This window comes from Stenella coeruleoalba, assembly GCF_951394435.1.
Source record: "Stenella coeruleoalba genome assembly, chromosome: 8".
Lineage (NCBI taxonomy): Eukaryota > Metazoa > Chordata > Mammalia > Artiodactyla > Delphinidae > Stenella > Stenella coeruleoalba.
Genome location: NC_137154.1, coordinates 53,175,632 through 53,197,400, shown reverse-complemented (window position 1 = coordinate 53,197,400; position 21,769 = coordinate 53,175,632). Strand labels below are relative to the sequence as shown.

At 38.6% G+C, this 21,769-nt stretch overlaps 1 protein-coding gene across 4 annotated transcripts in view; it reads right to left on the bottom strand.

The window, feature by feature from the left end:
• UVRAG (UV radiation resistance associated) overlaps positions 1 to 21,769 on the bottom strand; it is a 317,503-nt gene that overhangs the window by 251,391 nt on the left and 44,343 nt on the right. For 3 of the 4 annotated variants that reach the window (XM_079928279.1, XM_079928281.1, XM_079928282.1), the window contains exons 4-5: positions 16,281 to 16,442; positions 1,671 to 1,745 (exon numbers count right to left, since the gene is read on the bottom strand). In XM_079928279.1, coding sequence (XP_079784405.1) covers positions 1,671 to 1,745; positions 16,281 to 16,442 — 237 coding nt within the window. Of the gene's footprint in view, positions 1 to 1,670; positions 1,746 to 4,006; positions 5,730 to 16,280; positions 16,443 to 21,769 lie in introns of those variants that run through there. The other variant, XM_079928280.1, reaches the window with a different exon arrangement.

Here is a 21,769-nt window from a genome sequence, read left to right as displayed (position 1 = left end):
ACAGCTTGTCACTGGTCTATCTTATCTGAACTCAGGATTTCAATAACTATTTGCCATTATTATATCTCTATATTTAAATCTCTAACCTACTTCTCTCCTCTGAACTCCAGACTCATCTAATCCAAATGCCTACTTTACACATGGATATCTTGAAGGTATCTCAAAGCCCATGTGATCAAATCTCAACTCACTCACGATCTGCCTCCAACAAAGCTGTCTTCCTCCAGTGTCCTTAGTTCTCTCAGTGCCTGGCACCTTCATCCATCTGGTTACTTCATCTAAGCCAGAAACCCGAAAGTCATCCTTTAACACCTTTTTCCCTACACCCTAAATTCAAACCATCACCAAGTCCTACTGATTTTACCTCCTAAAACTTTCCTAAATCTACCTGCTATTCTACCATAAACCTGTTTCAAAGTATCAAATCTCTTACCCTCTGTACTGTAAGATCCTTCTTACTGTCTTCCCACATATATTCTTGCCTCTTCTACAATCAGTCCTTAAAGCAGCCAGAGTGAAATTATTAAAACACAAATCTAATTATATCTCTGCCACGCTAAAAATCCTTCAACACACGCTACCGCTCTTAGGATAAAACCCTTCAAAAGGTTCTGTGTTATGTGGTCCCTGTCTACCTCTCCAGCCTCCTCTGGTATCCTTCTCCCTTATCACCCAGACTTTCCTTCAGTCCCGAAAACTCACCACTGCCCCTAGCACTTCATAGCCTTCCAACATGTTACCCTCCTCTACCCGGAATGCTCTCTCTGTTCAGCCTCCATCCCTCCACATTGTTCATTTCTATTCATCCTCTGGATTGTAACCTTAAAAGTCAAGTCCCCGTAGAACTCTCTTGAGCCACTAGAGTAGGTAAGATCCTCATCACATGCTTTTATAGCACCCACCAACATTGTGTTTATATAGTTATCTATCAGGTTACCTTATCAGTGCTTGTCTCCCTCATACACTCCATGACAGCAGGGAAAAAAAATCTGTTTGCTCACCATTGTACCCTTAGCACTCAGAGCACAGTAGCTGAGGTACAGCAGGTGCTCAGTAAATAGCTGTTGAATGAATGAAGCATTCTAGCAATAGCATTTCAGACAACCAAGAAAACAACATGTTAGAAAACAACATGATCACTAAGAGGAAATAATGTAGAAAATTCACCTCATTGGTTTGTGGCTAGTATTAAGTAGGATGAAGAACATGAAGCGCCTGGCATGGTGCCACAGATAGCAGGTACTTGGTAAATACCTCTCCTTTCTCTAATCACCTTTAGATACAGAGACAGCACAGACTATAATATAAATGACTACAATATAACTTGCCTCAGGTTTCTTAAATTTATTCAAACTTGTAAAAGATTTCTGAAACAGTTAATAAAATTGTATTACACTTAATTAAAATTCATTATTCTTCCTTAACCTCTAAAGAATTATGTAGAAAACAGCTACATAAGATTTTCTCTTAGGAAAATTAATAAAATCTGGATTTAGAAAAGATGTGGTTACAAAATGAGTTTTCACTTTAAGCATTCACCCTAAGCCACACTGAACAACAAACTTATAATGATACTTAAAACATGATTCTATTTACACAGAGCTTTTACCTGATACAGCAAAGCACACCTGCACTAAACAAAACTCACAGTGTTATGCAAATCCCCTTACCTTATGTTCAAATGGAGCACCATAATAGCCATCATTCAGCCCAAAAATTATTTCATTTTGGTTGCGGGCATGAATCTAAGAGAGGAGGAAAACACATTATTAGTTCATCTCATTCCAATCAAGTTTTAATGTGATTAGAAAATGACAGGACCTACTTCAATGTTGAGAAATAGGTTGGCTACGTCTAACAAGCCAGCAGAAAACAAAACACTTATCATAAGACCAGGTGATCAACTTAGAGTTTCCTGCTTTAGTCAAAGTCCTCGCAAAATCATCACATGAGATCACAGGCACCATCATTCACACACATTTTTCACAAACACTTCTTGAGGTTGTTACAGAAAGCATATTCCTTAAGTATAGGGGATTCAGAGGCACACTATACATTCTCTGATCTCAAAGAAAACACAGCCCAGTTAGTCTATTAGAGTGCTTTAAAAAACATGAAGCCCTAGAAAAAACATAAAAGATAAATATTATTTTCTAATTTCAAAAAGACAGTTTAAAGATAATATCCAATCCTCAAAGTCTTTAAAAGTCTACTCATTATTTTCTGTCTACTACTCTCTTTCAAATGCAACTGATTCGAGCTTCAGTCAGTGCCAACCTCGAATTAAACTTCACCTAAAAGGCAGGAGAATTAAAACTTTTAAAATTGAAGAACTAAGATTTTTTTTAAAACTCAAAATAGTATAAAGTCTATAAAAACAGATTTAGTTACTTGATCAGAAAGAATTGTGGCTAAAACAATTTTAATTGCTTCTGCAGTGAAGGATTAATGTGAGGGTTCAAGTGGGGGATTACCAGAATAGAATATTTCACCTCTTCTTTCTAGCTAGAGATAGAAAGGTCAAAGCCAGCAGTAGAAGATTCCTGTGAACATTTATTTGACTTCCATACCTGCTACATCTATTACTAAAGCAAAATTAATCACATGCTCCCTGTTTACCTACATCATTTACTTAACTGAATATAATACCAAAAGATGGGCCTGCAATAATAGACTTATAATGAAAACTATAAACCAATTTCAAGAAGTGTTTCATTTTAAGAGAGAAAAAGAGAAAGCACTACGAAATCAGTTTTAAGATTAGAAGAAACTCAAAATTTTACAAACATAGAATATTTTACACACATATATACCTCAGGAGAAAAAAGATTAAATAAAATCATATGCATCAAAATGTTAACAATGGTTGCAGCTGGGCAGAAGGAGTGCACATAAATTTTTACTCTCCTCTCTGTGCTTTTCAAAATTTTCCAAATTGTCCACAAAGTACATGGATCACTTTTAAAATCAGAAAAATACATGCCATTTAAAGAAAGGGTGGGGTGAGATCATGGGCAGGAGTGAATCTAACATGAAGGTAAAGTTTTCAAAGCATAAGCCTCATAAAGATGGGCATTAAATTAACTTGTTGAAAAATATGATACAACATGTTTCTAGGACTTGAAAAGATACTGGGCTTAAAAAGAAAAAAAATTGAAGTGATCTGAGTTCTAATTCCAACCTTCTAGTGCTTCATAAGGAACTCTGACTTTATAGCCCTAGTGCCTAGCACTCTACTCAATATATAATCGCTAATCAATATTAATGGGCCATGCTTTAAATCCCTCATCAGCCAAAAGCAGAAACACTCCTTGTTCTGTTTTATAGTGGTGTCGTACAGATGAAATGAATCCAATTATCACTGGATATGAAAGTACTTTTGGAAGTTAGACACAAACAATACTGGGGGAAAAAATCAGAATCAGTCAACCATAGAGCCCTTTGTTCCCGATTAATAAAGAAAATTAACAAAACAGGCTGCATGATACTCCATACTACTTACTATCCTTTACCATTAATTATAGATTACTGACCCCAAAACGTGTCAGAATCTTAATATGGAGACTACAGAATATAGAGCCTTTTAATTCAACCACAATCTTGAATTTTGATCCCTCTATGAGAAAAGGCACACTTTTTAAAGACAGATAATCAAAGTTGGTGAAATGAATAATAAATATAGTCTGAGCAATGAAACAAATAATAGCCTAAATCCACCAATCACTGTGTGACCTTTAACAAGTTACTTAATTTCTCTGAGCTTCTGTTTTCTCAGTTAAATACTGACAGGAAAATAATACTTGCTCACATGACCTTCAAAAGGCCCAAAGTCACTGGGTGCATGTAAAATGATTGTATGAATGTAAAAAGATACCCAAACACTGAAAGAGTATACAATCGCTGTTGGTATTAATACAAAGTTCTAACCACTTAAACTAAGCACAAGAATTTCTGCCACCGCAAGTGCCCCATATAAGCATTATCAACAAATTCTCCAAATTCCCACCTTGAATAGAGCTATTTTCAAACTCCTCTGCTTCTTTGTCATCAAAATTCAAGTCAAAACCAACTTTAGTTCATGACTTCTGGGGAAAACTTCCTGATTAACTCTTTTGTCTCTAAAGGCTATTCAGGAAATTGGCTTGTAGTTGTAGCTCCGGCTACTGTGGACAAGCTGCATCATCACTCTGTCCATTCAAATGACAGCAAAATACACATGACATGTACATGAAACACTTACCAAGACAGACCATAAAATAAATCTCAAAAAGGTTAAAAGGATTAAAATAATACGATTTTCTCTAAACACGACAGAATTAAAGTAGAAATCAACAAAAGAAGGATATCTGAAAACTCCACAAATGTTTGAAAATTAAACAACATACCTCTCAATAACCCTTCGGTCAAGAAGAAATAAAAGAGAAATTAGGAAATATTTCAAATTGAACAAAAACGAAAATGCAGTATCAAAATTGTGGGTCACAGCTAAAGCAATGCTTAGAGGAAAATTTATTAAATGCTTACTTTAGAAAAGAGAAGTCTCAAATCAGTAATCCAGGAATCCTACTTTAAGAAACTAGCAAATTAGAACAAATTAAACCCAAAGCAGGCAAAAGGAAGAAAATAGGAAGAGTAAAAGCAGAAACCAACGAGGGACTTTCCTGGTGCTTCAGTGGTTAAGACTGCGCTCCCAATGCAGGAGGCCCAGGTTTGATCCCTGGTCAGGTAATTAGATCCCACATGCTGCAACTAAGACCTGGCGCAGCCAAATAAATAATTTTCTTTTTTTTTTTTTTTTTTTCCCGGTACACAGGCCTCTCACCGTTGTGGCCTCTCCCGTTGCGGAGCACAGGCTCCGGACGCGCAGGCTCAGCGGCCATGGCTCACGGGCCCAGCCACTCCACGGCATGTGGGATCTTCCCGGACCGGGGCACGAACCCGTGTCCCCTGCATCGGCAGGCGGACTCTCAACCACTGCGCCACCAGGGAAGCACCAATAAATATTTTTTTAAAAAAGGAAAAAAGCAGAAATCAATGAAATTGAAAAGAATAATAAGTGAAACCTCTTTCGGTGATCTGCAACACAATTTCAATGGGGTGGGTGGGTAGTTCCCACACCAACAATAAGCAATTCTTGGACACCAGCAGGGTGTCCTGCTCTCAGGCCTGCATCAGATTCCACAGGTTAAGGGTTCAGTCCTACAAGACTGCCCCACACACACGGAAGGCCAGTCAAAAACCCAGATTGCAATCTGTGCTTCTAATTAACTGGCTACAGATTAGAGGTTCCAATTTAGAATATCAATCCCAAGTACAGGTGTTACCTGTACTTCCGACCAACTGGCTGTAAATCAGAGGTTCCCACAACCTAGGCCTCAGGTTCGATTAATTTGCTAGCGTGGCTCGCAGAACTCAGAGAAATATTTTACTTACTGATCACCAGTTTATTAAGAATGTAACTCAGGGAACAGCCAAATAGAAGAGCTGCATAGGGCAAGGTATGGGGAAAGGGCACAAAGCTTCTATGCCCTCTCCAAGTGCACCATACTGCCCAATCTCTATGTGTTCACCAACTCAGAAGCTCTCAGAACCCCATCCTTTGGAGTTTTTATGGAGGCTTTATTACACAGGCATGATTGATTAAATCATTGACCGTTGGCAATTGATTCAACCTCCAATCCCTCTCCTCTCCCAAGAGGTCAGACTGTGAGACTGAAAGTTCCAATCCTCTAATCCTCTTACCACATGGTGGCTCCGTAGGCAACCAGCCCCCACCCTTAGGTGCTTTTCAAAAGTCACCTCATTAACATACCAAAGACATCTTTATCACATTCAACACTTAGGAAATTCCAAGAGTTCTAGAAGTGAGCCAAGAACTGTGCATCAAATATATATATATTTTTTATAAAACACAATATTGCAAAACCAAACACTAGATCTTTGAAAAGCTGATAAAACTGATAAATCTCTATTCAGAGTAATCAAGAGAAAAAGGAGGGGCTGGGAAGATGGCGGAAGAGTAAGACGCGGAGATCACCTTCCTCCCCACAGATACACCAGAAATACGTCTACACGTGGAACAAGTCCTACAGAACACCTACTGAATGCTGGCAGAAGACCTCAGACCTCCCAAAAGGCAAGAAACTCCCCAAGTACCTGGGTAGGACAAAAGAAAAAAAAAAAGAAAAAACAGAGACAAAAGAATAGGGACGGCACCTGCACCAGTGGGAGGGAGCTGTGAAGGAGGAAAGGTCTCCACACACTAGGAAGCCCTTCGCGGGCGGAGACTGCGGGAGGCGGACGGGGGAGCTTCGCAGCCGCGGAGGAGAGCGCAGCAACAGGGGTGCGGAGGGCAAAGCGGGGAGATTCCCACATAGAGGATCGGTGCCGACCGGCACTCACCAGCCCGAGAGGCTTGTCTGCTCACCCGCCAGGGCGGGAGGGGCTGGGAGCTGAGGCTCGGGCTTCGGTCGGAGCGCAGGGAGAGGACTGGGGTTGGCGGCGTGAACACAGCCTGCAGGGGATTAGTGTGCCACGCTTAGCCGGTAGTGAGTCCGGGGAAAAGTCTGGACCTGCCGAAGAGGCAAGAGACTTTTTCTTACCTCTTTGTTTCCTGGTGCGCGAGGACAGGGGTTTAAGAGCGCTGCTTAAAGGAGCTCCAGAGACGGGCACGAGCCGCGGCTAAAAGCACGAACCCCAGAGACAGGCGCGAGCCGCGGCTAAAAGCACGGACCTCAGAGACGGGCGCGAGCCGCGCCTAAAAGCACGGACCCCAGAGACAGGCGGGAGACGCTAAGGCTGCTGCTGCCGCCACCAAGGGGCCTGTGTGCGAGCACAGGGCACTATCCACACCCCTCTTCCGGGGAGCCTGTGCAGCCCACCACTGCCAGGTTCCCGGGATCCAGGGACAACTTCCCCGGGAGAACGCACGGTGTGCCTCCGCCTGGTGCAACGTCACACCGGCCTCGGCCGCCGCAGGCCCGCCCCGCACGCCGTGCCCCTCCCCCCCGCACGCCGTGCCCCTCCCCCCCGCACGCCGTGCCCCTCCCCCCCGCACGCCGTGCCCCTCCCCCCCACCCCCCCACCCCCGCCTGAGTGCGCCAGAGCCGCCGAATCACCGGCTCCTTTAACCCCGTCCTGTCGGAGCAAAAAACAGACGCCCTCCGGCGACCTACACGCAGAGGCGGGGCCAAATCCAAAGCTGAGCCACTGGGAGCTGTGAGACCAAAGAAGAGAAAGGGAAATCTCTCTCAGCAGCCTCAGAAGCAGCGGATTAAAGCTCCACAATCAACTTGATGTACCCTGCATCTGTGGAATACCTGAATAGACAACAAATCATCCCAAATTCAGGAGGTGGACTTCGAGAGCAAGATTTATGATTTTTTTCCCCTTTTCCTCTTTTTGTGAGTGTGTATGTGTACGCTTCTGTGTGAGACTTTGTCTGTATAGCTTTGCTTCCACCATTTGTCCTAGGGTTCTATCCGTCCGTTTCTTTAAAAAAATTTTTTCTTAATAATTAATTTTAATAACTTTATTATACTTTTCCCCCCTCCCTCCCTCCCTCCCTTCCTCCCTTCCTCCCTTCCTCCCTGCCTCCCTCCCTTCCTTCCCTCCTTTAGACAACGAATCATCCCAAATTGAGGAGGTGGACTTTGAGAGCAAGATTTATGATTTTTTCCCCTTTACCTCTTTTTGTGAGGGTGTATGTGTATGCTTCTGTGTAAGATTTTGTCTGTATAGCTTTGCTTCCACCATTTGTCCTAAGGTTCTATCCGTCCTTTTTTTTTCTAAATAATAATTTTTTAATTTAATAACTTTATTATACTTTATTTTATTTTACTGTATCTTCTTTCTTTTTTCCTTCCTTCCCTCCTTCCTTCCTTCCTCCCTCCCTCCTTTCTTTCCTTCTTTTCTCCTTCCTTCCTTCCTTTCTTTTTTTTTCTTTCTTTCTTCCTACTTCTACTAATTCTTTCTCTCTACTTTTTCTCCCTTTTATTCTGACCCGTGTGGATGAAAGGCTCTTGGTGCAGCAGCCAGGAGTCAGTGCTGTGCCTCTGAGGTGGGAGAGCCAACTTCAGGGCACTGGTCAACAAGAGACCTCCCAGCTCCACATAATATCAAACAGCGAAAATCTCCCAGAGATCTCCATCTCAACACCAGCACCCAGCTTCACTCAACGACCAGCAAGCTACAGTGCTGGACAACCTATGCCAAACAACTAACAAAACAGGAACACAACCCCACCCATTAGCAGAGAGGCTGCCTAAAATCATAGTAAGTCCACAGACACCCAAAAACACACCACCAGACGTGGACCTGCCCACTAGAGAGACAAGATCCAGCCTCATCCACCAGAACACAGGCACTAGTCCCCTCCACCAGGAAGCCTACACAACCCACTGAACCAACCTTAGCCACTGGGGACAGACACCAAAAACAACGGGAACTGCGAACCTGTAGCCTGCAAAAATGAGACCCCAAAAACAGTAAGATAAGCAAAATGAGAAGACAGAGAAACACACAGCAGATGAAGGAGCAAGATAAAAATGCACCAGACCTAACAAATGAAGAGGAAATAGGCAGTCTACCTGAAAAAGAATTCAGAATAATGATAGTAAAGATGATCCAAAATCTTGGACATAGAATGGACAAAATGCAAGAAACATTTAACAAGAACCTAGAAGAACTAAAGATGAAACAAACAATGATGAACAACACAATAAATGAAATGAAAAACACTCTAGATGGGATCAATAGCAGAATAACTGAGGCAGAAGAATGGATAAGTGACCTGGAAGATAAAATAGTGTAAATAACTACTGCAGAGCAGAATAAAGAAAAAAGAATGAAAAGAACTGAGGACAGTCTCAGAGACCGCTGGGACAACATTAAACACACCAACATTCGAATTATAGGGGTTCCAGAAGAAGAAGAGAAAAAGAAAGGGACTGAGAAAATATTTGAAGAGATTATAGTTAAAAATTCCCTAATATGGGAAGGGAAATAGTTAATCAAGTCCAGGAAGCACAGACAGTCCCATACAGGATAAATCCAAGGAGAAATATGCCAAGACACATATTAATCAAACTGTCAAAAATTAAATACAAAGAAAGCATATTAAAAGCAGCAAGGGAAAAACAACAAGTAACACACAAGGGAATCCCCATAAGGTTAACAGCTGATCTCTCAGCAGAAACTCTGCAAGCCAGAAGGGAGTGGCAGGACATATTGAAAATGATGAAGGAGAAAAACCTGCAACCAAGATTACTCTACCCAGCAAGGATCTCATTCAGATTTGATGGAGAAATTAAAACCTTTACAGACAAGCAAAAGCTGACAGAGTTCAGCACCACCAAACCAGCTTTACAACAAATGCTAAAGGAACTTCTCTAGGCAAGAAACACAAGAGAGAAAAGACCTATAATAACAAACCCAAAACAATTTAGAAAATGGGAATAGGAACATACATATCAGTAATTACCTTAAATGTATATGGACTAAATGCTCCCACCAAAAGACACAGATTGGCTGAATGGATACAAAAACAAGACCCATATATAAGCTGTCTACAAGAGACCCACTTCAGACCTAGAGTCACATACAGACTGAAAGTAAGGGGATGGAAAAAGATATTCCATGCAAATGGAAACCAAAAGAAAGCTGGAGTAGCAATTCTCATATCAGACAAAATAGACTTTAAAATAAAGATTATTATAAGAGACAAAGAAGGACACTACATAATGATCAAGGGATCGATCCAAGAAGAAGATATAACAATTGTAAATATTTATGTACCCAACATAGGAGCACCTCAATACACAAGGCAAATACTAACAGCCATAAAAGGGGAAATGGACAGTAACACATTCATAGTAGGGGACTTTAACACCCCACTTTCACCAATGGACAGATCATCCAAAATGAAAATAAATAAGGAAACACAAGCTTTAAATGATACATTAAACAAGATGGACTTAATTGATATTTATAGGACATTCCATCCAAAAACAACAGAATACACATTTTTCTCAAGTGCTCATGGAACACTTTCCAGGATAGATCATATATTGGGTCACAAATCAAGCCTTGGTAAATTTAAGAAAATTGAAATTGTATCAAGTACCTTTTCCAACCACAACACCATGAGACTAGATATCAATTACAGGAAAAGATCTGTAAAAAATACAAACATATGGAGGCTAAACAATAGACTACTTAATAACGAAGTGATCACTGAAGAAATCAAAGAAGAAATTAAAAAATACCTAGAAACAAATGACAATGGAGACCCAACGACCCAAAACCTATGGGATGCAGCAAAAGCAGTTCTAAGAGGGAAGTTCATAGCAATACAAGCCCACCTTAAGAAGCAGGAAACATCTCGAATAAACAACCTAACCTTGCATCTAAAGCAATTAGAGAAAGAAGAACAAAAACAACCCTTCCTTAGCAGAAGGAAAGAAATCATAAAAATCAGATCAGAAATAAATGACAAAAAAAAAAGAAATAAATGACAAAGAAATGAAGGAAACAATAGCAAAGATAAAACTAAAAGCTGGTTCTTTGAGAAGATAAACAAAATAGATAAACCATTAGCCAGACTCATCAAAAAAAAAGGGAGAAGACTCAAATCAATAGAATTAGAAATGAAAAAGGAGAAGTAACAACTGACACTGCAGAAATAAAAAAGATCATGAGAGATTACTACAAGCAACTCTATGCCAATAAAATGGACAACCTGGAAGAAATGGACAAATGCTTAGAAATGCACAACCTGCCAAGACTGAATCAGGAAGAAATAGAAAATATGAACAGACCAATCACAAGCACTGAAATTGAAACTGTGATTAAAAATCTTCCAACAAACAAAAGCCCAGGACCAGATGGCTTCACAGGCAAATTCTATCAAACATTTAGAGAAGAGCTAACACCTATCCTTCTCAAACTCTTCCAAAATATAGCAGAGGGAGGAACACTCCCAAATTCCTTCTACGAGGCGACCATCACCTTGATACCAAAACGAGACAAGGATGTCACAAAGAAAGAAAACTACAGGCCAATATCACTAATGAACATAGATGCAAAAATCCTCAACAAAATACTAGCAAACAGAATCCAACAACACATTAAAAGGATCATACATCATGATCAAGTGGGGTTTATTCCAGGAATGCAAGGATTCTTCAATATACGCAAATCTATCTATGTGATAAACCATATTAACGAATTGAAGGAGAAAAACCATATGATCATCTCAATAGATGCAGAGAAAGCTTTTGACAAAATTTAACACCTATTTATGATAAAAACTCTGCAGAAAGTAGGCATAGAGGGAACTTTCCTCAACATAATAAAGGCCATATGTGACAAGCTCACAGCCAACATCATCCTCAATGGTGAAAAACTGAAAGCATTTCCACTAAGGTCAGGAACAAGACAAGGTTGCCCACTCTCACCACTCTTATTCAACACAGTTTTGGAAGTTTTAGCCACAGCAATCAGAGAAGAAAAGGAAATAAAAGGAATCCAAATCGGAAAAGAAGTAAAGCTGTCACTGTTTGCAGATGACATGATACTATACATAGTGAATCCTAAAGATGCTACCAGAAAACTACTAGAGCTAATCAATGAATCTGGTAAAGTAGCAGGATACAAAATTAATGCACAGAAATCTCTGGCATTCCTATACTCTAATGATGAAAAATCTGAAAGTGAAATCAAGAAAGCACTCCCATTTACCATTGCAACAAAAAGAATAAAATATCTAGGAATAAACCTACCTAAGGAGACAAAAGACCTGTATGCAGAAAATTATAAGACACTGATGAAAGAAATTAAAGATGATGCAAATAGATGGAGAGATATACCATGTTCTTGGATTGGAAGAATCAACATTGTGAAAATGACTCTACTACCCAAAGCAATCTACGGATTCAATGCAATCCCTACCAAACTACCACTGGCATTTTTCACAGAACTAGAACAAAAAATTTCACAATATGTATGGAAACACAAAAGACCCTGAATAGGGGAAGCAATCTTGAGAACGAAAAACAGAGCTGGAGGAATCAGGCTCCCTGACTTCAGACTATACTACAAAGCTACAGTAATCAAGACAGTATGGTACTGGCACAAAAACAGAAAGATAGATCAATGGAACAGGATGGAAAGCCCAGAGATAAACCCACGCACATATGGTCACCTTATCTTTGATAAAGGAGGCAGGAATGTACAGTGGAGAAAGGATAGCCTCTTCAATAAGTGGTGCTGGGAAAACTAGACAGGTACATGTAAAAGTATGAGATTAGATCACTCCCTAACACCATACACAAAAATAAGCTCAAAATGTATTAAAGACCTAAATGTAAGGCCAGACACTATCAAACTCTTAGAGGAAAACATAGGCAGAACACTCTATGACATAAATCACAGCAAGACCCTTTTTGACCCACCTCCTAGAGAAATGGAAATCAAAACAAAAATAAACAAATGGGACCTAATGAAACTTCAAAGCTTTTGCACAGCAAAGGAAACCATAAACAAGACGAAAAGATAACCCTCAGAATGGGAGAAAATATTTGAAAATGAAGCAACTGACAAAGGATTAATTTCCAAAATTTACAAGCATCTCATGCAGCTCAATAACAAAACAACAAACAACCCAATCCAAAAATGGGCAGAAGACCTAAATAGACATTTCTCCAAAGAAGATATACAGACTGGCAACAAACACATGAAAGAATGCTCAACATCATTAATCATTAGAGAAATGCAAATCAAAACTACAATGAGGTATCATCTCACACCAGTCAGAATGGCCATCATCAAAAAATCTAGAAACAATAAATGCTGGAGAGGGTGTGGAGAAAAGGGAACACTCTTGCACTGCTGGTGGAAATGTGAATTGGTTCAGCCACTATGGAGAACAGTATGGATGTTCCTTAAAAAACTACAAATAGAACTACCATATGACCCAGCAATCCCACTACTGGGCATATACCCTGAGAAAACCAAAATTCAAAAAGAGTCATGTACCAAAATGTTCATTGTAGCTCTATTTACAATAGCCCGGAGATGGAAACAACCTAAGTGCCCACCATCGGATGAATGGATAAAGAAGATGTGGCACATACATACAATGGAATATTATTCAGCCATAAAAAGAAACGAAAGTGAGCTATATGTAATGGGGTGGATAGACCTAGAGTCTGTCATACAGAGTGAAGTAAGTCAGAAAGAAAAAGACAAATACCGTATGCTAACACATATATATGGAATTTAAGAAAAAAAAAATGTCATAAAGAACCTAGGGGCAAGACAGGAATAAATACACAGACCTACTGGAGAACGGACTTGAGGATATGGGGAGGGGGAAGGGTGAGCTGTGACAAAGCGAGAGAGATGCATGGACATATATACACTACCAAACGTAAGGTAGATAGCTAGTGGGAAGCAGCCGCATAGCACAGGGAGATCAGCTCAGTGCTTTGTGACCCCCCTGGAGGGGTGGGATAGGGAGGGTGGGAGGGAGGGAGACGCAAGAGGGAAGAGATATGGGAACATATGTATATGTATAACTGATTCACTTTGTTATAAAGCAGAAACTAACACACCATTGTAAAGCAATTATACCCGAATAAAGATGTTTAAAAAAAAAAAGAAAAAGAAAGATGCTATGATGATCCATGTAAAAAAAAAAAAAAAAGTATGACACTTAAAAAAATGAAAAGACAAGCCACAGATTAGCAGAAAATATTTGGAAAATGTATATCTCATAAAGGACTAACTCATACAGAACACCTAAAGAAATTTTACAAGTCACAATAATGAGAAATCAATCAAGCAAATAAAAAATGGGCAAAAGTTCTGAATGAACATTTCACAAAAAAAGAAGGTAGGGGGATTGATGGCAAATAAACGTATTTTTTAAATGCACAACATCATTAGGAAAATTAAAATCAGTATGAGATACCACTTTATCAGAATAGTGAAAATTAAAAAGACTGACAATAATAAGCCCTTACAAAGATAAGGAATTATCATACATTGCTGATGGGAAGGCAGAATGACAGTCACCCTGAAAAAAGAGTTTCACAGTTTCTTATAAATTTCAACATAGCACTTACCATTAGAACCAGAAATTCCAATACTGGGTATTTATTCAAGAGAAATGACAACTTACATCAACACAAAGACCTATATTTAAATATTCACAGCAGCATTATTCATTGTAGTGATGGTTACTTACTTCATACATTTGTCAAACTCATTGAACTGTATACATTAAAAGGGTAAATTTTATTGTATGTAAATTATAACTCAAAAAAACCTAACCTGTAAAAAAATTTCTTTCAAAAGTCATCCATTCCCTGACTCTATCCAGGTTTGTCTACATACCTCTTAAACATACTCCCATAGCTCTCTTTGCAGCTATTCATCGATCATCAGTTTACCGGGTCTAAGAACCTTATCTGACTCATCTCTGGATCCTTAACACTAAGAACGATGCCTGCTAGAAAGCAGATGACCAATCAATGAACCTCAGTGATTCTGGCTATTAACCTAACACATCTTAGCCTTGCTTTCCTCTAAAAATTTGTAATTCTATTATATCTGATTTTCTAGTAGCCTGTTACTTGTTATACCTATTTCATAAGTGACTTTCTACAAGGATATTAAGTGTCTAGTTGGCTTAGAAAAATGTTTTCTCTTTCTCTTGTTCTCTGCGATACCAACATAACCAACTTTGTAAGAAGGCACCTGAATGCTAACTCTCTGAAATTAGGGTAAGTTAGACATAAGCACAGCTGGGTATTTTAAGAAAACAACCACCTAAGGAATGTGTGAACTGAAAAGCATGATGAAGGCCATCTTCTCTGGCCAAAAAAAACCCCTCCCCTACAAGCCTATAGCCCTGCAACTCTAATGTTAAGAAGCCCCACCCCCACACAACATAAACAAGTGCTTAATATCATAATCTATACACAGAGAGCCAACTCCGGCATGTAGCAAGATAGAAAGAGTACATGCCTCAGGGCAGGGCTGGTTAGCCAGGCTAAAGGCAACAAGCATTTGGTACTAAAAGAGAGGAGAAAGACCCTAAGAAAGACCCACAAGTCATTACTTCATGAGTTTTAATTAAGACCAGCCCTAAAACAAAAGAAAAAAAATAAAAATAAAACAGAATTTGTAGCAGGTTAGAATTTAGTTAAGCAAAATATTCATTGCATGCATTGTTCTGGTCACTATAAAAGAACACAAAATAAAGTATAGTATGCAAAATAAGGGAAGAGCTGTTTTGCTTTTTTTTAATCTGAAAAAGAAAAATGTAGAATTGTTTCTCTAAAAGAAACATACCAAAAAGTATATACTGAATAAATAGTAAAAAATATGAAGGATGTTTGTAGATATAACTAACATTTTAGAGTTACCTTTATCAGTAGTCCCACAGGTATCACAAAATAGAAATGGCATTTATTCCAATGTGGGCTGAGTGGTTACCAAGGACTACATGTATATACCAGTGTGGTACAGCAGAAAGAGAATGAATTTTTAAGTCAGGCCTAATTTAAATCCCAGCTCCACCTAGCAGTGTGATCTTGATACTTTCTTAAATTCTCTGAGGCACAATTTTCCCATCAGGAAACTATGGGCAATAATATCAACTTTCACAAGGTCACTATAAACATTAACTGTAATTACTTACGTCTGGGTATGGCAAACAGGTTTCATTTCAGATGCAATTCTGATATGTTTCTAGTTGCATCCTGGAACACTGTGTTAGAAAGGATTATGGAGCTACTTCTGAGCTCAGCTGTAAGAGTGCTATGATGAGTTAGCTACATCAGTCATGGGGAATGGGTAGCAGTATATGAGCCAGGCACTTGTCATCCCTGTGCTCAATAAACAGAAGCTCTTCTTATTCTTGGAATAACCCCACTCTACTGGTCACAAGAGAGGTGCTTATTTTCAACTTAATTTTCAGATTCTAGGGGAAACATCCAATAGGACAGAACAAGCAGAGTGCTATGAGAAAGCATATGCTTTTCTACCTGCCCCCCCAAAAAATATCCTCTTAAATTATCAGCTTAAGGCAGTTCTTCATAAATATTTTCAGTCATTTTTTAAACCTGGCAATGACTCAAATTTCTGTAAGTAAGTGAACAATCATAAAGGGTCTCTCTTTATAATAGGAAATGTAGAATCAGAAGATTCAACAGAAAAAGCTAGACTGTTCATTTAGAGAAGACAACTACTTGAAACTGCAGTCTAAAAATTACCTGCTGACCCAAATATTTCAGCCCATCCAAACAGACTTTCCATTCAATCAACAGCTGGTAGATGTCCTCCTTTCCACCCCAAATCTTCACCACGAAACAAGACACAGATGTATCGAGACGGTCCGGCATTATTCCAAAATCAAGACTCCGCCATGTTGGATTCTGTTGATGGAAATGAAAACATGCTTTAGGAAGACCCTAAATGTTTACGGTTTACAGTTATTTCAGTTAGGTTGTACATCATTTTGTTCTTTAACCAAAAGAACTTATAAATATACTAAATTGCAAACTTAAGAAGACATTCCAATTAACATAAAGAGGGTGATATCGGTACTTTTTAATTTCTCTGCTTATTTATTATAGTCAATAGAAGGAGCATATATTCTAATCTCTCATTAACATGGCTTCCTATGGTAATTCATTTATTTATTCAACACAATACACAATTATTAAGAAGCAACTTATACACAATGCCCTCAAAGTACCTCCAACTTGTTGCTGGATTCAAACCTCCCTTTAAATAATTACATTGTTTCATGAAAAGTGCAATATGCAAAAGGTTACAAAGTAGCACAGGAGGGAATAATAAACTTGGAAGGCACAGGGGAAAGACAGCACACAGGCTATGAAACTTGGCTTTTATAGGACAAACAGTAGTTCACCAGATTAAAATAAGGAATTGCAGGCAAAGGGAAAATAATATACAAGGGCTCAGAGGTGTGAAATAGCACAGTGTGGTCAGGGAACTAAGACAACTGCTGGAGCACACAACACAAGAGCGGCAGGACGCAGAGCTGGAGAGACCAACACGAGACTCCTTGCCAAGGAGGTGGTACTTTACTGTGTACAAGACGTGGGGCTACTGAACGGTTTTAAGGTTAAGAATGGCATGGTCAACTTTATGCTCTGAAAGAACTTTGTTTTTCATTAAGAGGATTATCCAGATAGTTGAAACATTCTCTGAAAAGTGAAAAAGTTAAGGGGCTTTAATATTATCAATAGACGTGAACTACAATGCATCGATTACTTACTTTCATTTATTTCCCTTACATTAAATGTTAGGGCTTTCATTGCTGAATGTAACTATAATTAATTTCATTAAATTATCAATTTTCATATTACACAAATCAGTAAATCAAAAGGTCCTCATATAAGGGTAATTAGTCTTTGCTTTGTGGCAGTTTTTCTTCCTGACCAAAGTGGGGACAGAGTAGGGCAGTGTTTTTGTTTTAGGGGATATATTGATGTATGTGTTTTTGTGGGTTTGGCTGTTGACATTTCAGGAGTGGGAACATGACTTCCAGTTTCATGGCACTTACGTCTGATCTATCTTTTCCACTTGTATATTTTTATTGTCTGATTTTCTTGCATTAAAATAAAAGCTCTGATAGAAACATTGCCTGATTTGTTTACCACAAGATCCCCAAAGTTTGAAAAGTACCTGCTATGTGCTCAATAAATATTTGCTGCTGGTGGCGCAGTGGTTAAGAATCTGCCTGCTAATGCAGGGGACATGGGCTCGAGCCCTGGTCCGGGAAGATCCCACATGCCACAGAGCAACTAAGCCCGTGCGCCACAACTACTGAGCCTGTGCTCTAGAGCCCATGAGCCACAACTACTGAGTCCACACGCCGCAACTACTGAAGCCCGCGAGCGTAGAGCCCATGCTCTGCAACAAGAGAGGCCACCGCAATGAGAAGACTGCACCACAACAAAGGGTAGCCCCTGCTCGCCACAACTAGAGAAAGCCTGCACGCAGCAACAAAGACCCAACACGGCCATAAATTAATTAATTAATTAAAAAAATATATATTTGCTGAATGAGTGAATGAATGTCCAATTAACCAAAATGGATGTTTGAGGTGACCAAAAGATTATCGATAAATAGCATGATAATAACACAATAAACACATTGTGCAATCAGCTTTATTCTGATTCCACACCATCCAAGAATTTCAACCTAAGATCAACAGAACTCCATTCTTACATGACCCCCAGTCTCTATCCCACCATAATTGTTTTAGCAACCCTTCTAGACAGGGGTAGAGTTTCATTTAAAAATGAAGATAAACATTAAGGTCTAGGAATAACCAGGCAGACCTGTACTACAAGAAATGCTAAAGGAAGTTCTTCAGGCTGAAGAGAAATGACACCAGATAGAAACCTGGATCTTTAAGAAGGAATAAAAAGCACTGGCAATGGTAAACATGGAGTAAATATAAAAGACCATGTATTTTTCTTATTTTATTTATATCATATATGTCTGTTTAAAGCAAAAGCTATAACTGTATAAAGGGTTTTATAACATATATATAGGTTCACAAATATGAAAGTAATAGTACAAATGAGACAACTGGAACGATACTGTTGCCAGGTTCTCCTGTTTTACATGAAGTAGTTAAGCGTACATATAGTAATCCCTAAAGCAATGATTAAAAAATCAATGCAAAGAAGTACAGCTGAAAAGGCAAGGCAAGAATGTAAAATAGAATATGAAAAAAAAATACATACTGCATGATGATTCCATTTATACGAGGTTCTAAAAGAGGCAAAACAAATCTGTGGTGAAAAATGATTTCCTTTTGTGGGGGGAGGGCTTGGGCACAAGGGAACTTTCTGAAATGATAGGAAATGTACATATCTTGACAGGTATGTATGCACTTATCAAAGCTCAGCAAATTACCTAGTTAAAATCTGTGCATTTCATTGTATATGGCTTTTACTTCAGGGAAAAAAAACTGTAAACACTGAACTCTAATGTATAGGTCTGCTTCTTATAGTGGTAAGGATTAGCAATTCTAAAGCCACTTTCTGTGTATTCTAAGCATGAGTAAAGATGCTGAGGACAGTGGAAGCCAGGTTTTTCACTGTCGGAGAATGGAGTTACAAATGAACTGAGTTCAGTTGGATTGAAAATGGAGATGTTGGTATGAATGCATGGTTTTTAAAAGATAGACCGATACACAGATAGATAGAGCAAAAGATATAGGGTGTGTGTGTGTGTGTGTGTGTGCGTGTGTGTATTTCCTAGCTCAGTCCCTTAGAAAGTCTATAAGTAATGAGCACACTAGTAACAATGAGCATGCTCAGATCTTGCTGTCTATTTAGCCTTCTCACTAAAAGGAACCAAGGGTTCCTTCGGGAGAAAACTGATTCCAGGGCTGTGGCAGGAAGAGTACAAAATGAGTCTGGAACATCTCGTGCCAGAATGTAAGTAGGTACTCAAAGAATGATGTGGACACATCAAAAGGAAAGAGGAATCAATTCACAGGGCTTTCACTAACCCAGTGTGGGATAATTTAAGCAACAAACTAAATAATGACAGTAATGGATTATAACCCATTGAATAAAAATAAGAATCTCTGAATTCATAATGATATAGATTAATAATTAATTAATAATTAATTAAATGGGAAATAAAGATAGAATGCCAATTAATAAATATAAAAGTCTGAAAGATGGGAATGAGAAAATTGCCAATGGATGCTAAAACTGGTAAACGAACAGTTGATAAGAAGCAGGATATATAAAGTCTCAAAGTTTCTCCCTAACAAATCACTTATTAATTATAAATGGAAAAATTATAACTTCACAGTGGAGAAACCTGACAGGCACTACCTTAATCAACTGACAAAAGTTAACATCGATATTGGGACAAACCAAAAACAGGTGCCTTCTAAACCAAAGCACTGAAAAGAATACAGTATTACAGCTACAGTTTTCCTGCCGAAAATGCATACCTGAATCTAATCACGAGGAAACATCAGTCAATCAAATTGAAAGACAGTCTATGAAATAACTGGTCTGTATGGTTTTAAATGCTGAAGTCAAAAACACCCCAAAAAAGGCTAAAGAACCATCCAGACTGAAGAATAAAGCAACATGACAACTAAAGACAGAGTGATTCTGAATTGAGTCCTGGAGAGTTGACAGTATCTGAATAAGGACTAGGAATTCATTGGTGGAAAGGAAAATTGGTACAACCAGTTGGAAAACAGTATGGAGGTAACTCAAAAAAATTTAAAATAGAACTATCATATGATCTAGTTAACCCTCTTCTGGGTGGATATCCAAAGGAAATGAAACAGTGTCTTAGAGATAGAAGCACTCCCATGTTCACTCCCAGTTCATGTTCACTCCCATGTTCATTATTCATAATAGTCAAGATATAGATACAACCTAAGTATCCATCAACAGACGACTGAATAAAGAAAACGTAGCATATATATGTATGGAATATTATTCAGCCTTAAAAAAGGAAATCCTGCCATTTGCAACAGCATGGATGAACCTGAAGCATAGTATGATAAGTGAAGTACGTCAGAAAAAGAAAGTCAAATACTGCATGTGGAATCTTTTAAAAAGATTACATGTGGAATCTTTTAAAAAAGTCAAACTCATAGAAACAGGGTGTGTAATGGTGGTTGCCAGGGGTTGAAGTTGGGAGAAACAGGGAGATGTTGGCCAAAACGTACAAAGTTGCAGTTTTGCAAAATGAAATCATTCTGGAAATCTAATGACAACATGGTGACTATAGTGAATAATACCGCATTGTATACTTGAAATTTCCTAAGAGAGTAATGTTTTCTCATTACCAAAAAAAAAAAACAAACAAAAAACAGTAACTACATGAGGTGATAGGTATGTTAATTAGCTTAATTTTGGTTAATCATTTTATAATATATACGTATACCACAACATCACATTGTACACCTTAATCTATACAATTTTTGTCAACTATACCTCAATTAAGCTGGGGGTAGAGGATGAAGGACTGTGGTTAATAACTGTATTGTGTCAATGTTACACTTTCCTGATTTTAATCATTTTAATATGATTATGTAAGAGACTGTCCTTGTTTGTAGGAAATATACACTGAAATATTTGATAATAGCAAATCTTTCTTTGAAGGTAGTCTTAATTATTTTAAGAAGCCAAAGTTATTCTTAGAAAAATTTATTGAAAAATACAGACAATAAGGAAAGATAATATTTTGGGTAAAACATGATGGGTAACTATGAAACAGCAAGACTAGATTTAACACATGGCCCAAGGAATGAATGGAAGGGAACCATCCATTTCTGATAATGGCAGGCTAGACAATCATCCCACTGAAAACAATTAAAAATGCTGGCTAAAATATTTTTAAAATAATAATAACCACCAACATCACCAAAGATTTTCCAAGCCAAAAAGGAAAGCTAGAACCCAAGGTGTAAATCTAGAGGGCTTTTCTCTTAAAGGCATTTGCCTACCTATATAAACTTGACGTTTTGGTTTTGGTAGTCTTAAAGGGAGACAAGAACATAATTCAAAGCCCAGACGCAGGCCGTACTCATGTCTACAAGAAGTCCCTCTCCACATTGAACTGGGATCACAAAAATGCTATATACTCACAGAGCATGAGTGAAACAACAGGGTAGAGGAGAATTCAACAAACCAACTGCACAAATCCTTAGATAATCAAAAACAGGAAGCATGAAAAAAGG